We start from the raw sequence: 14,618 nt of genomic DNA on the forward strand, positions 1-14,618 counted from the left end.
TTCTGTAATTGCTTCTCTACTGAACATGGGTGTTGGCAGGTTGATCCATACTCCCAGCCTGCCTCTCTCTTTCCCTAGTGGGGGCAGGGATCTGGGAAGATGGGGGCTCTAGGACACATGGTGGGGTCATCTGTCAAGGGAAGTCAGGCTGGCAATAATATTTTCTTAATAATGTGTTTTTTCCCTCAGGCTTATTTACAATATAATAGAGAAAATGGCTTCCAGGGTCAGTGGATTCATAGTGTTGGCACTGAACCCCAGCGATAACCCTGGAGGCAAAGAAAGAAATGAAGGAAGGAAGAGAGAGACAGAGACAGAGAGACAGAAAGAGAGAAAGGAAGAATATGGTATCTAATGCCCATAATACACTTAACACATGAAATATTTGTTATTAGTAAATATTCTGGTCAACTCTAAGGACTCCTTCTTTTTGCCATCTCTGGTCACTTTCATCAGGAATATCCTTGTTAGTTCTTCTGTGGGTCTCTCCAGGACCTGACCCTCACTACAAACTAGTAATGGTAAGGACTGTCCCACTTTCTCCAAAGAGAGGCTGGGTCAGGCTACTCTGTCACTCGGAGGAGGACTGGTCCTGCAATAATTGTAGTTCAGAATGTCCCCAGCTGTGACCATGAACCGTGAGCACGGATTGAGAGGGACCTAGAGGTTAGATGGGCCCCTGTGCTAAGTATGAACATAAATGAGCCTTGTGTCAGATGGATGTGGTAAACAGTTAAATGCATTTATATATCTTCTCAAGTTTGTAAGCCACTCCCCACCTTAACCTAGCTCTCAAGTTCCATTTTCCTCTACGCTGACATCATCCTCTCAGATAATATTTATAGTGTAACTTCGTGTTAACTAGCAAGCTCAAACGATGATTACTAAAGTCCTGGGTTCCTAGAAAGATGCCTAAAACAGACATCCTAGCTTCTTTACCCCACAGGATCTCTCACTGACTATATTCCTATTCTTCAGTCCCTGTTTAGTTAACACTCTGTCCTACTTCATATCTCACTGCCTTTCAGTCACCAAGTTCCAGACACTACTATGATTCCATCCTGACTTCTCTGGGCAGACGACCTCACCCATGTGTCCTGGAACCTCACCTCCCCAGAGCCCTGCCCCACTAGGGGAAAACAGAGACAGGCTGGGGGGATGGAGTGACCTACCAACATCCATGTCCAGTACAGAAACAATTACAGAAGCCAGGACTCCCTCCTTATGCAGCCCCCAACTGAATTTTGAACTATACTCTCTGAGGGATGGAAATGCTAGGAGAAGATGACCTTTCTGAAATCCACACGCACCAGGACCCAGAACTACTGTGAACAAGAACCTTTGTTTTGGTCTTACCACTTAGAGGGAAGAGAATTTGAAGAATTCCTGTTGAAGTCAGGCCTTGTTTCCCTTACCTGAGAGGGAAAATTAAAAAGGAAGACTACCTGGACCTGGAAGATGGAAGAGGTGTAAGTGTGGCATAGAAAGAATGTAAAGGCAGAGCCTCAGGGAAAAAAGGGGTGGGGGACATCTTCACTGCTCAAACGACCCACATGCTTCTCTAGTGTGTGCCTTTCCATTTTCCTAAAAGAAGAAGAAGAAGGAGAAGGAGGGGGAGGAGGAGAAGGAGAAAAAGAAGGAGGAGGAAAAGAAGGAGAAGGAGAAGGAGAAGGAAGAAGAAGAACAAGGAGAAGGAGGAGAAGGAGGAGGATACGAAGGTAGAAGAGGAGGAGAAGGAGGAGAAGGAAAAAAAGAAAGAGGAGAAGGAGGAGGATGAAGGAGGAGGAAAGAACTTACAAGGAATACATGCATTAAGGTAAGGAGGAACCTTTAATACCTTTAATGATGGAATAAAAATTACTCTGGGGCTGGGTGGTGGCACACCTGGCTAAGTATGTGTATTACCATGCAGAAGAATCCAGGTTCAAGCCCCCGGGTCCCCGTCTGCAGCAGGGGAAGCCTCACAGGCATTTGAAGCAGTTGTCTCTGTCTCTCTCTCTCCCTCTCTACCTCCCCACTCTCTCTCAATTTCTCTAGGCTATCAAATAAAACAAAGTTTAAAATATAATTTTGAAAAATAATATTCAATTGAGTCTCATAAATTTCAAAAAAGAAGAAGGAGGAGGAGGAGTCACAAGACATAAACTCAACAGACTACTACTCATCAGTTCAAAAATACTATATTGCATCCTATGGGACAAAATGAATGAAGCAGGGGTTGTGATGCTTACAAGTAAGCAAGGATGTGAAGACAAGCATGGGGTGATTTCACTATTATGTGGAATATAGAGAACTGAAACCCATGAACTTGAAATATATAGATGTAGATTCAGTCAATATCTATGACCTTAAGAAAACCTATGATGATTACTGCTGGGGGGTGGGGGGGGGGGAGCACATGTCTCTGATAGTGGGGGTGGTGTAGACTTATACCTCTATTATATTATAATCTTGTAAATCACTCTTAAATCACTAATAAAAAACAACAAGAGACCTGATCAACAGCAGACTTTTAGTAGTTAATTTTCGAAAGAGTGAATCACAGACTTGTATGACCATGTGAAGCTCTATACCCCAGCTCCCATGACCCTCAAACATGCATACACATATACACAAGAATATACATGGACATATTAGATTTTCAAAATTGCTTATAACTACAGTCGTGCTATCACAACTAATTCAAACACTTCATAATAGGGTTATGACCGCCATGTTTGAGTGGAAGACCAATCAAAATGTTGATTCTAACTGCTTTTAGTTATAATGTCCTTCCCAAAATAATGATTCCACAAGCACAGTTAAAGTAAACATGAGCTCATATTTCTCAGCTTTCCTATAAAAACAAACTAGGATCATTTTCATTTAAGGTCATTGTTTCCGCCTGTAGTCAGTAGATGTTTGGGAAGTACAGTGTTGATTTAATTACTTCATTTAATATCTAACATGCATTTCCACATAATATTTATATATTTATTAATTTTAGCTTAATATTCCATGTTATAAAACTGTGTGCCTCTCGTTGGTCCAGATCTTGCCTCACAGCTGAAGACTTGCACATCCAACTGTACGTGCAGTGTATCTATCTGGATGTCAAGAATACATCACAGGCCCTAGGCTTCCAATTTTCCTTTTTAATTTTGAGCCTTGTCCATTTCAGGGGGTAGAAACTACCCTTTACTCCCAGAGGGCTAAAGAATAGGGAACTTTCCAATGGAGGGGATGGAACACAGAACTCTGGTGATGGGAACCGTAAGGAAATGTATCCCTGTTACCTTACAATCTTGTTAATCTTTATTAAATCACTAATTTAGAAAAAGGAAGGAAGGAACAGAAGGCAGGGCCATAGGAAAAAATGAAAAAAAATATATATATGATGGTCAGCTGATATCTGTGACGGTAGGAGAACTACGGCAGTTTCCAATGGAGAGAGAATGGGGACACAGAACTCTGTGAACAGTGTACAATTATACCCATCACCTCACAATTTTGTAAGTCAATTCAATCACTAATAAACTTAAAAAGAAAATAAAGAAACTGCCCCTTACCTGAGCACAGACCCCTAAATCTTCACTCCTATCCCTCCTTTCACATCTCACATTTGATCTCCAGGAAAGCTGTCACAACCTTCCAAAGATAGCATTTCTGGAACTACCTGCAATTAACACCCTGGTGGAAGTCACCAGTTTATCTAGCAGATGCACAGAGCTCCCCCCAGCCCCTTGCTCTTTACACAGACTCAGTACCACAGCTCCTGTCACAGGAATGCTTTGAATTTGCAGCCAAAACAAAACAGAAACAGAAGCATGCAGACTATTTGCAAAACATAAGACTTGTAAGAACTCTGGTGGTTATCTTAGGGAGGGTGGAGGGTGAGGGAGACAGAACTCCAGTGGAGGGCATGTGGTATAGAACTTAAAATCTTGTAATAAACTACTAATTACAAATAAACATTATTTTTTAAAAATCTCAGGGAATCCTCCTTGATTTCCCTATTGAGACACATGAGCCATCTACAGAACCGCCCACACTCCCAGACCAACTCCACAGTTCACACACCTGCCTTTTCTTCATCTCAGAGTGCTCCGGGAACTCCCAGCAGACTGAAGAATCACGAAGAACATGCACCTGTTTACTTACGAGAGTGAAAGGTCAGAGCAAGAAGCATTCTTTTCTATTCTTCCTACACACTTTCCTACCCAAGCACATCACAAAGTACAGGTGGAAGAAAGGTGACAGTTCGGGAGTGGGGAGGCGCATAGGATGTGTAAGTCAGGAGTAAAGCTCAAATAGTTTGAGCCACTTCCTCAAGGTTCTGCATCCACAAAAAGCTGCCATGGGATTTGAGCTCAGGCTGATTATCTTCACAGTCCACAGCTCTTAGCACCTTTGCTATCTTATACTCCTGAAATCCATTATCTGTTTTAATCAGTTCCATGAAAATCCTCCTTCCACTAGAAAGTATGATTAAAAGTCCCCTCTCCCCCCCTCTCTCTCCCCCTCTCTCTCTCCCTCTCTCTCCCCCCTCTCTCTCTCTCCCTCTCCCTCTCTCTCTCTCCCTCTCTCTCTCTCTCTCTCTCTCTCTCTCCCTCTCCCTCTCCCTCTCTCTCTCTCTCTCTCTCTCTCTCTCCCCCCCCCTCTCTCTCGACCTCCTTTTCTAATTCTGTGTCTCTATGTCTGTCTACCTATCCATCTGCTATCTATTCCCACTTAAACAAAATATATGGACTTTATGGCTGATATGGTGATTTTACAGCAAAGTTAATCATGATGCCAGAGTTAAGCAATGGCGAAGGTTAACGATAATACTAATTGATAATAATAATAATAACAATAATTTTAAATGTATTGAACTCATGCCAAATGCAGTGAAGAAATACTTGCATTCATGATCTGTTTAGCATTTATAATTGCACTTGTGGATAAGTATACTTTTACTATATTCCTATATCCCGCTTAAAAAATAAATCAGTTGATTAAGGTTGGACAGACAATAAGTGGTAAATAATCAAGTAAAAAAATTAGTTTAAATGCAACACTACCAAACTCCAAGATTTCATACTTAGACCTTAACATGAAATTCTGGTAGTTCCCTGACATGTATTTTCTCTCAGAAAACAACCCCATTGTGGCTGTGTGCTTATCCTTTCAGGACAATGTCAATGTTAAAAGCATGACCCAATGTTGCAATAGCACTTTAACAAATGGAGATCTTTTCAGCAACAACAACAACTGGCTGAGTACTTTGAAGTGACTTCTCCCTTCCATCAAAGAACCAGAGAACCCGCACAGCCACAGATGGAGAAAAAACAACATCCAGAGATGGAAAAGTCTGTAAATGACCAATTATAAGACTATTAAGCTGCAGCATTTTCATAGCAAGAAGCAAAATAATCCATTAAGTTGAAAATTCTCCTACCCCTCACTCCACAGCCCGCACCAACGTTAACGCTGCGTTTATTAGGGTGCATTTATTTCCTGCGCTCCAACAGCTTGACTTTCAGCAATTGTATTAATCCAGGCCTGTCACTTTGCACATATATCTGAATGATGGATTCTCCCACTTGAGGTTTGTGGAAGGGGTGGAGTGAGTGAAATAAAGTTGAGGAAGAGCCATCATATCCATAATGTCGGGCACTGAATCAGGGTAAGAAGCAGCATCTTTTCTCATTTATTTGAATGGGACGTCTACTATTTATTATCTGCATTAGGGTCTACCTGCTGAATAATGGACAGAGAGCCGTTTTCATCTGGAAATAAAGATGGGGGCGCTCAAGTTTCTATACATCTACAGAATTAATCATGCCTGAGCACTTGACTAGTGTTGCTTTATGTGGTTAAGCCAACAGTGACTTCCAAGCTTCTGAAAACATGACAAGTCCTGGGTAGGCAGACCTTGTGTTGCTTCCAACATTTCTCCTGTGGATAAAGGCAGAGTGATCCCCACAGGTGTGAGTCACCTGTGTTCTGTCTGTCAGCAGATCTCAGTCTGAATCCAGACTTTGTTGCTCACCAGCTCTGTGACAACGGCGATGTGCCCTTTGCAAAGATTGCAGCAGGAACCAGGTGAAAGGGGACATTCATGGTTCATGACCCAGTAACTCAGCAATCATTCAAAATATCACTACTACACTTGCTACTGTTGTTATTGAAATAGCAATAAGGATTTATACCCTGATCAAATTAAATATGTATCTTATATCACAGTTATTCCACATCTTATGTTTGGCCTGATAAGCCAATAGTGTGATTCAAGAGCCACTTGGTAGGGAATATAATTAAAAGGATACTGGTCAAACATGGAACTATTGTAACATTACTATTTGCATATATATGTGATATGTGTATATATATATATATACACACACACACATATATATAATGTGTGTTTTTAAATTTTTATCTTTGTTTATTTATTGAGTAAGGACAGCCAGAAATTGAGAGGGAAGGGAGAGATAGAGAGGGAGAGAGAGAGAGAGAGATACCTGCAACACTGCATCACCACTCATGAAGCTTTCCCCCTGCAGGTAGGGATGGGGAGGCTCAAACCTGGGTCCCTGTACACTTATAACATGTGCACTCAACCAGGTGCACCACCACCTGGCCCCTACTGTTTTTTTTTTAAGATTTATTTATTTATTTTTCCCTTTTGTTGCCCTTGTTGTTGCTTTTATTGTTGTTGTAGTTATTATTGTTGTTATTGATGTCATTGTTGTTGGATAGGACAGAGAGAAATGGAGAGAAGAGGGGAAGGCAGAGAGGGGGAGAGAAAGACAGTTAGCTGCAGACCTGCTTCACCACCTATGAAGTGACTCCCCTGCAGGTGGGGAGCCAGGGGCTTGACCCAGGATCCTTACACCTGTCCTTGCGCTTTGTGCCACGTGCGCTTAACCTGCTATGCTACCGGCCAACTCCCTAGTTTTTTTTAAATGAAGTTCATTAAAAGTTTATTAAGCATGTTTATTCATAAGAATGCTGGAGCCTAGTCAGGTGACTCCTGAGGCAGGAGGCCAACTGGCAAAACGTCTATAAACTGATTAGTCTCACTGTAAGATGCCTAAATGTTCAATTTAGTAGTAATCACACATGCATTTTAGTTGTTGGAAAATTAAGCTTGTGACTTTTCTCTTTCATCTATTTACAGTGAAATGCAGTGAGCAGAATTAGCTTGAAGCTCACTGCTGGCTGATCCAGGAGTCTAATGGACTTTACTTTCTGTTGTGCCCTGAAAACACTGTGTCCTGGAGACATCAGCAGAAGGCCCGCCTTAGTGAATGGAACCAAGGAGGGTTCTAAAGTTTCTCAACAGAAGGTCCAAAGGCTAGTGTTTACATAGGAAGTTCCTCTCTCTCTCTCCCTCTCTCTCTCTCCCTCCCTCTGTGTGTGTGTGTATGTCTCTCTCTCCCTCCCTCTCTCTGTGTCTCTCTTTGTCTCCCTCCCTCCCTCTCTGTCTCTTTCTCTCCTGTATCAAGTTGAGAATGATGTGATCACAAATGCTTACAGCTGAGCATAAATATTGCAAAGAGTGGGGAAAGATGAACAGTACTAAATCATCCCAGACTCAAGCTAGGAAGACCATAGAGGAAGTTAAGGAAAATATCATGCATTACTATTCACTGAGTGTCAGTAGGAATTGTAGGAAGTCAGCTGTTTTAGTTACTATGCCTCCATCTGCACATGACTGAAAGGTTCAAAATAGTAGGGGCCAAGGGGGGGGGGGCGCACCTGGTTAAGCACACACATTCCAGGTTCAAGCCTGCAGAGGAAAGCTTCAAGAGTGGATGTAAGCTTCAAGTAAGGATGAAGGTGTCTCTCTTCCCCTATCTCCCCCTCCCTACTCAATTTCTCTGTCTCTATCTAATAAATAAATATGTAATTTTAAAAAGTTAGGGAGTAGGGCCTGTCAGTAGTGCACCAGGTTAAGTTCCAGTGGTGCAAAGCACAAGGACCAGTGTAAAGATCTTGGTTCAAGCCCCCGGCTCCCCACCTGCAGGGGAGTCGCTTCACAGGCGGTGAAGCAGGTCTGCAGGTATCTGTCTTTCTCTCCCCTCTTTGTCTTCCCCTCCTCGCTCCATTTCTCTCTGTCCTATCTAACAAGGAGAACATCAATAACAACAACAATAATAACTAGAACAACAATAAAAAAAAAGGTAACAAAAAGGAAAATAAATTTAAGAAAATTCAAAATAGTGAAGGGATTATTTTTTTTTTTTAAGAACAGATAATAGAACCCAGAGATGCCAGATCTGAAAGTTGTAAGAAATAAAAAGAAAAGACAATGGAAATAAGATTTATTTGGAAAAAAATATTTAAGGGAGAAAGTTGGCACATGGAAAAACAGTTACCAATATTAATCAAAACTGTGAACAAGTCTATTTGACAAGTTCCTCAAACTCAAAGTTCAAAGCTGCAGCAGGAAATACAGCGTCCTGAAGTCTTGACACATAGGAGCAGCTTTCCTCCCAGTGAAAACTCTGACACAAAGAGATCAAAGAATTCTAGAAACCGTATTTCTTAAGGAGACAATCAGATTAGGAAATGAGGTCTAGAAAAAATCAAGTGCGGAGAAGACAGATGGTGGCACATCTGGTCGAGCACATATATTAGAGAGCACTAGGACCCAGGTTCAAGCCCCCAGTTCCCACCTGCCATGGGGAAGCTTCATGAACCATGAAACAATGCTTCAAGTCTCTCCCACTTTCTCTTACCTCTCCTTCCTCTCTCAACTTCTCTCCATCTCTAAAATAAATAATTTTAATAATAAAAATAAAATATTAAATATAAATAAAATATTTTTAAATTTAATTTAATTTAATTTTACTTTTGCTTCCAAGGTTATCCAAGGCTGGGGCTCAGTGTCTGCATTATGAATCCTCTGCTCCTAATGGCCATTTTTCCCATTTTTGTTGCCCTTTTGTTGTTGCTGCTATTGCTATTGCTGTTGTTGTATAAGACAGAGATAAATCAATAGGAGGGGAAGACAGAGAGGGGGAGAGAAAGACAGACACCTGCAGACCTGCTTCACTGCTTGTGAAGTGACTCCCCTGTAGGTGGGGAACCAGAGGCTCGAACTGGGATCCTTGAGCTGGTCCTTGCATCATGTGCACTTAAACCACTATGCTACTGCCCGGCCCCTATACAAACACTTTTTAAAAGAAAAATCAAATGATTTGCTTAGGGTGACAGGATTGAGACTACAGCACACTTTAATCTGGTTAAATTCTCCTGTACCTGACAAGTCCTAAGAGCCACTCTGCCTCTTGTATTTACAGGCTATGCAATAAGTAGATACAGATACCCATTAATCTAATTATTCTTGAAGTGGGGAAAAAAAAACATGTCCAAGATAGCCTGGTTGTATGACTATGTCTATCTAAAATGCACGTGGAGGTATCTTCATATAGAGTATGAGCCTGTCTCTGTTCCCTCCCTCTCTGCTCTTTAAAAAAAAAAAAAAAGTCCCCTTAAAAATTGCCCACTCACCATCTGTTAGGTAAATGTGGAGGCAAAGATTGTTATAGGGACTGTTCCAAATGGCACTGACACCTTTATTTATGAAATTTTAAAAGAGTAGATTAGAGTTGCTTTTGGGAAAAAAAAAAAGTCCCATTATAGTAACAATGCATCATCTTGGGTGTCCAGTTCTAACCAATTACGTAAGAGAGGGAAGGAGGGAGGGAGGGAGGGTGGGAAGGAGAAAGAGAGATATAATAAGAGTAGGTACACATGTATGAAATGTTGCCACAAAAGTTGAGGTTATAATCAATCTGCAGTGAACAGAAGGGACACATTTACAATCTGCCTTAGTACTTGTCCTCTGTTCTCAGGTCCACAGGTTAACACTTGCAATGTGAGACTCCCCACCAGGAGTCAGGCTGACCCTTTGCTTCCATCTACCTGCTTTTGAGGGAGCGGAACTACTGAGAGGGATGCCATTCAATCCCAAGTCTACAGCTCCGACCACGTCGGCACACCTGAAATAGTGTCCATTCATACTCACAATGTAGCAAGACTAATTTAGACTCTCAGAATGTTTTTTCAAGTCAGTAACAGAGAAGCCTTGAATAAAAAATAAACAAATAAATAAAACATCTTCCTGTTCCTTTTCTCACTGAGAAAACAAATCTCTCACTGAGAGCCCAAAAAGTAGTGGTCAGGGGAGACTGACCCTTTGGACAAGGTATTACATAAGCCATCCACTTTAAGCCATCCCCACTCTGCAATAACGACTGAAATACGTCACAGTCCATATTAGTTTACATTTAACCTTCCTTAGCTTGAAGAGAGTATTATTTTGTAGAGGCTCACTAACAGATCTCCAGAAATTCCTCCTGGATGCTTCTTTGAGGCTGAAAACACACTGCAGGGTGACTGAATGACTTAATTCTCCTGGGCAGAGCCCTGACCACACTCTATTGACACCAGTCTCAAACTTTTGGGTTGGAAAGACCCCCCCCCACCTCTCCCTCCCCTAGAAAGGGTTCTGGTCACCTGCAAGTTCCAGTTCATCTGTTCACTGTACATACAGAGCTGCCTCAATTAGCTCCCCTTCCCTGCTCAGGGAACCTCCAGCAGGCAAATGAGAAAGGTCTCACACACACTCTTGACATCTCAACACTCCTTCTTGCCCAGGAGAGAACTTCATTCCAGCCTCCGCTGCTAGCAGCAGCAACCCTGGCAGCTTCCATCATTTACAATCTCATTACTCCCTCCTGCCCCCCAGCGCTTAGCATCCCTTCCCCATTTAAGTCTCAAGTATTCCTTCCCCCAGCCTGGAAGCTTAGCTCACTGTAAAATTTTTATCTCAAATGATAGGTTTGGCACGGTACCCACAGTAACCCACAAGGATCATGGCAAAAGAAAAAAAACTCCAATCTCCGGAGAGCAAAGAAATCATTTGGAGGAGTTGCTAATATATAGGATGATCTTAATTGAGCTGAACCCTGCCGAATCCCAGAGAAGATTCCTGACCATCCTCTCTCTCTCCCTAAATGAATTGTGCTTTGAACAATGGTTCTGTGTACCACTATATTCTCGCGCGCTCTCTCTCTCTCTCTCTCCATTTGCTCCATTTCTCTGGAGCCCGAGAAACTGGGGGAGCAGACTCTCCTGCCTGGAGCTTCGAAAATCACAAGTGGAAAGGATGGCTGGGTTATGTGCAAAGATCACCCCATTCCAGCACGGGCCACTGGGACCCCGGAGCCCCACAGGGAAGGTCTCTCCCACCTTGCAGCATCAGCTACAAGTTGGTGCCTCCTCCAAAGCCTGTAAATGCAGGTGGAAGCCAGGATGCTTTTTCCCTCAGCTGTTCACTCCAGCATGGATAGCTGCAATTTGCAAATTAGAGGAAAATGACAGTGTTTTCTCTGAATGGTTCTGGTTCCAACCCACACTGCTAACACTCACATTTGGTTCCTTTCCTTCCCAACATAGGGCTGAGGAAACAGAGGCCTCTGGCCCTGTTCCTTTCTCCCAGACACCTCAGGTCCCCTGGATCCAGCTCCTTCAGAAGCCTTCCAGCAATTCTCAGATGCAATTCCTCTCCTGACTGTAACATTTCACTCTTTTGCAGGCAGGCAGGCAGGCAGGCCCATCTGCAGTACTGCCCAGGCTTCCAGTGAAAATGCTACACCCCTAGGGGATATGCCAGTGAGTTGGCCCAGCAGACTGGCTTTGACCTCTGACCTGTGGCTCCTGGAAGCAGGGCTGCCTCAACTTCTGTGGCTCTGAGTTCAGGGAGAACAGAGGCCCTCAGGATATATATTACATACACCATCCTGGGCTCTCCTGAAAGTAACAACTTAGGGGGAACCCTCCCTCCCAGAGCAGGACTTTGGGGGTTGCAAGCATGTCCTTATGCATAATGCCAACTGAGGCTGCTGGTGCTGTAAGCAGGGCCCAGGCAGCTGGAAACTGCAGCCTTGTGCCCTTACTCCTCCTTCTGGCATGAACACAAACTTCACACTCCCAGGAAGCTGGTGCAGAAACCCCTTTATGGAAGGCATGGAGTGCTCAGTGGCACTGGGAGGGAACCATGCCTGAGAGGAGCTCATCTCAAGACCCAGATGATTTGAAAGCTTGGTGGTGGTCTAGCGAGGAGAAAGAGAAGACAGACAGAAACTGCAAGCAATAAATTCCTTGGGGGGGGGGGGGGGACAGAGCAGTGAGAACCAGCAGTGCTACACAGGGAGACACACACGGGGTGGGGGGGGGAGGGGAGGGAAGGGAAGAAAGGACCCCAGTAACCCGCATCCCAAAATTCGACTGCTGAGCCCAAGCAGCACCCCTCAATGCAGCAAAGCACCAGCAGGCAGAGGCTTCTGGGGAAAAGCTAGAGAGAGAACCCACTGCTCCATCCCACCTGCCTCCATCCTGCGCCCCCAGCTCTAGCCCCGCGGGGCCTGCCTGGCGGGCCCCAGCACCGCCTCTGGGAACTGTCTTCTGAGCAGCGGGTTGCCACTGGTGGTGGTAGTGGGGGTGGGAGCTGGTGACGGGGTTGGGGGAGGCCCCCTCTAGGCAGGTCGTGGGAAAAGAGGGGAGGTGGGAGGGGAGGGAGGAGAGAAGGCTAAAGCGATCTCGCTTGCTTCCTATGAGCTCATCTCTGGGCGTCAAGTGGCCTGAGCAGGGAGCTGGTACCTGCAAAAAGCCATTTGAACGGTGCACGCAAGCCGGGGTCCCGAAGGGGCTAGTAAGCACGCACCCCGGGGTGGGGGTTGGCGAGACAAGGTGTGTGGGTGGTGGTGGGGGGGGTCGCCCAACTTGGGGAACGCTTCCCGCGCAGACAGGCCACAGGTCGGGAATCCACCCCGGAGTCAGGAGCCAACATCTGCCCCCCTTGGTATTTTCGGGGTCCAGAGAGGGGGTACCGCCTGAGTACTTCTGGGAACCTCCGGGGGAGCAGAGGGCGGCCGGCCTGGAAGCTGGAGGAGGAGGGGAGACGGGGGATATCAGTTTCCGGGCGTCTTTGCATCTTTCCACCATCCAAGCGCTTTGGAGGGGGGGGCTCTGGCGGGAGCCCCGGCGCACTCTCTATCTCCAGCCTGTCCTCGGACCCCGTTTAACCGGAATGCAATGCAACCCCGTTTCAGCTTTTTCTTTTCTTTCTTTCTTTCTTTTTTCTTTTTTTTTTTTTTGCGCAGCCCGCTTCTGCTAAATGGGCCATCCATCCAGAGTGTCAGGCCGGGTGGAATGGAGCGCGGACCTGGGAAAGGAGGATGGAAAAGGGGACCGGGGTGTAGGAGGGGCGCCCGGGGCGGGGGTGGAGGGGGTTCGTCCGGGTCTTAGGCGGCGGCTGCGGGATGCAAGCACTCCCCCCACCCCCTACCTGGAACAGCCTCAAGATGTTGGCGACCATAATGGAGACAGAACTCCCCGAAGCCCCAATGACCCCCACGACTTTCTCAGGCTTGACGAAGACCGGGGGCTCGCCGTTGGTGCAGCGCACGTCGGAGGTGTCCTTTTGGATGAGCGCTTGCACGAAAGTGAGCGACTGTTCGAGCGCGTAAGTGTCCCTGGAACAAGTGTCCAAGATCCGCGCGCCCAGCGTCACGTTGGGCAGCAGGTTGGGATCGCTGTTGATCTGGTCCAGGGCGTACAGCATCGCCTCCAGCCGGTGGATTCCGTTCTCCCGCTTGATGTCGCCGCAAGGAGCTCCGCTGGGCCCCTTGGCGTGCACGGGGAACAGCCCCCCGAGGGTGACGTCCCCCTCCAGCCGGATCGAGTGCGGGGCGTACATCTCCTGGCCGCCCGCCGCCGCCAGCGCGCACAGCAGCACCCCCAGCACGCAGCGGGGGAACTTCAGCAAAGTCGGGGCGCCCCGCGGCCGCCCCAGCTGGACCATGCTGCAGGGTCCGCGCCCCTGGGGGTGCGCCGGACGGCGGGAGGCGGCAGGGAGCCCGCGGGGCGGCGGCGGGGTCCCGGGGCGCCTGCCAGCCTGGGGGCGCCCGCCGTGCGCTCTCGGGGTGCGCTCGCTCGCTCGCTCGCTGGCTGGATGGCTCCCTGCTCCGCCGGCCGCTCGGCGCTTGCTCAGCCGGGCACTGGGGAGAGGGCAGAGATCGCTATCGCTTTAAATGGTCGCCGCCGGGCTCCCTCTCCACCTCCTCTCACTCCATCCTCCCTCCTCCCTGCCCGCCCCGCCCGTTTGCATCATCACGCAGGGAGGGGCTGCGTGCTCAGCGCAGGGGAGACGGGGGAGACTGGGGGGGGGGACAGGGGTGGTTGGGGGGGAGCCTCGGAGCGTGGGCTTCGCAGTCCCGGCGGGGTCGGGGCGGGGGTAACCCCAGCTCGCCGCAGAAACCCCCACCACCCTACCACCGGGCGCAGGGACATACGCACCTTTGGGTTGGACGCCCCCAGCTCTCCTCAGGAACCCCTCACCCCACCCCGCGGGGCGCAGGGACCTGCGCAGCCTGGGGTGGGATGCTTCCAGCTGCTCCTGGGAACCCCTTCACGCTCCCACCACCCCATCCCGGGGAGCACGGATTAGCCCACCCTGGTATGGGATGCCCCCAGCTCCCCCGGAGAACCCCCTTCATGCTCCCCCCACCCCACCCCGGGGTGCGGGGACCTGCCCACCCTAGGATGGGATGCCCCCAGCTGCCCCTGGGAACCCCACCGTG

General features: G+C 47.0%; 1 protein-coding gene across 1 annotated transcript in view; it reads right to left on the reverse strand.

Moving 5' to 3' along the window:
• The window catches only part of GRM7 (glutamate metabotropic receptor 7), an 872,294-nt gene extending 858,209 nt beyond the window's left edge, over positions 1–14,085 (reverse strand). The window contains exon 1 of the mRNA XM_060180786.1: positions 13,325–14,085. Coding sequence (XP_060036769.1) covers positions 13,325–13,840 — 516 coding nt within the window. The 5' untranslated portion in view covers positions 13,841–14,085. The remainder of the gene's footprint in view (positions 1–13,324) is intronic.
• Between the last annotated feature and the right edge of the window lie 533 nt (positions 14,086–14,618).

Source organism: Erinaceus europaeus, chromosome 21, assembly GCF_950295315.1.
Source record: "Erinaceus europaeus chromosome 21, mEriEur2.1, whole genome shotgun sequence".
NCBI classification, from domain to species: domain Eukaryota; kingdom Metazoa; phylum Chordata; class Mammalia; order Eulipotyphla; family Erinaceidae; genus Erinaceus; species Erinaceus europaeus.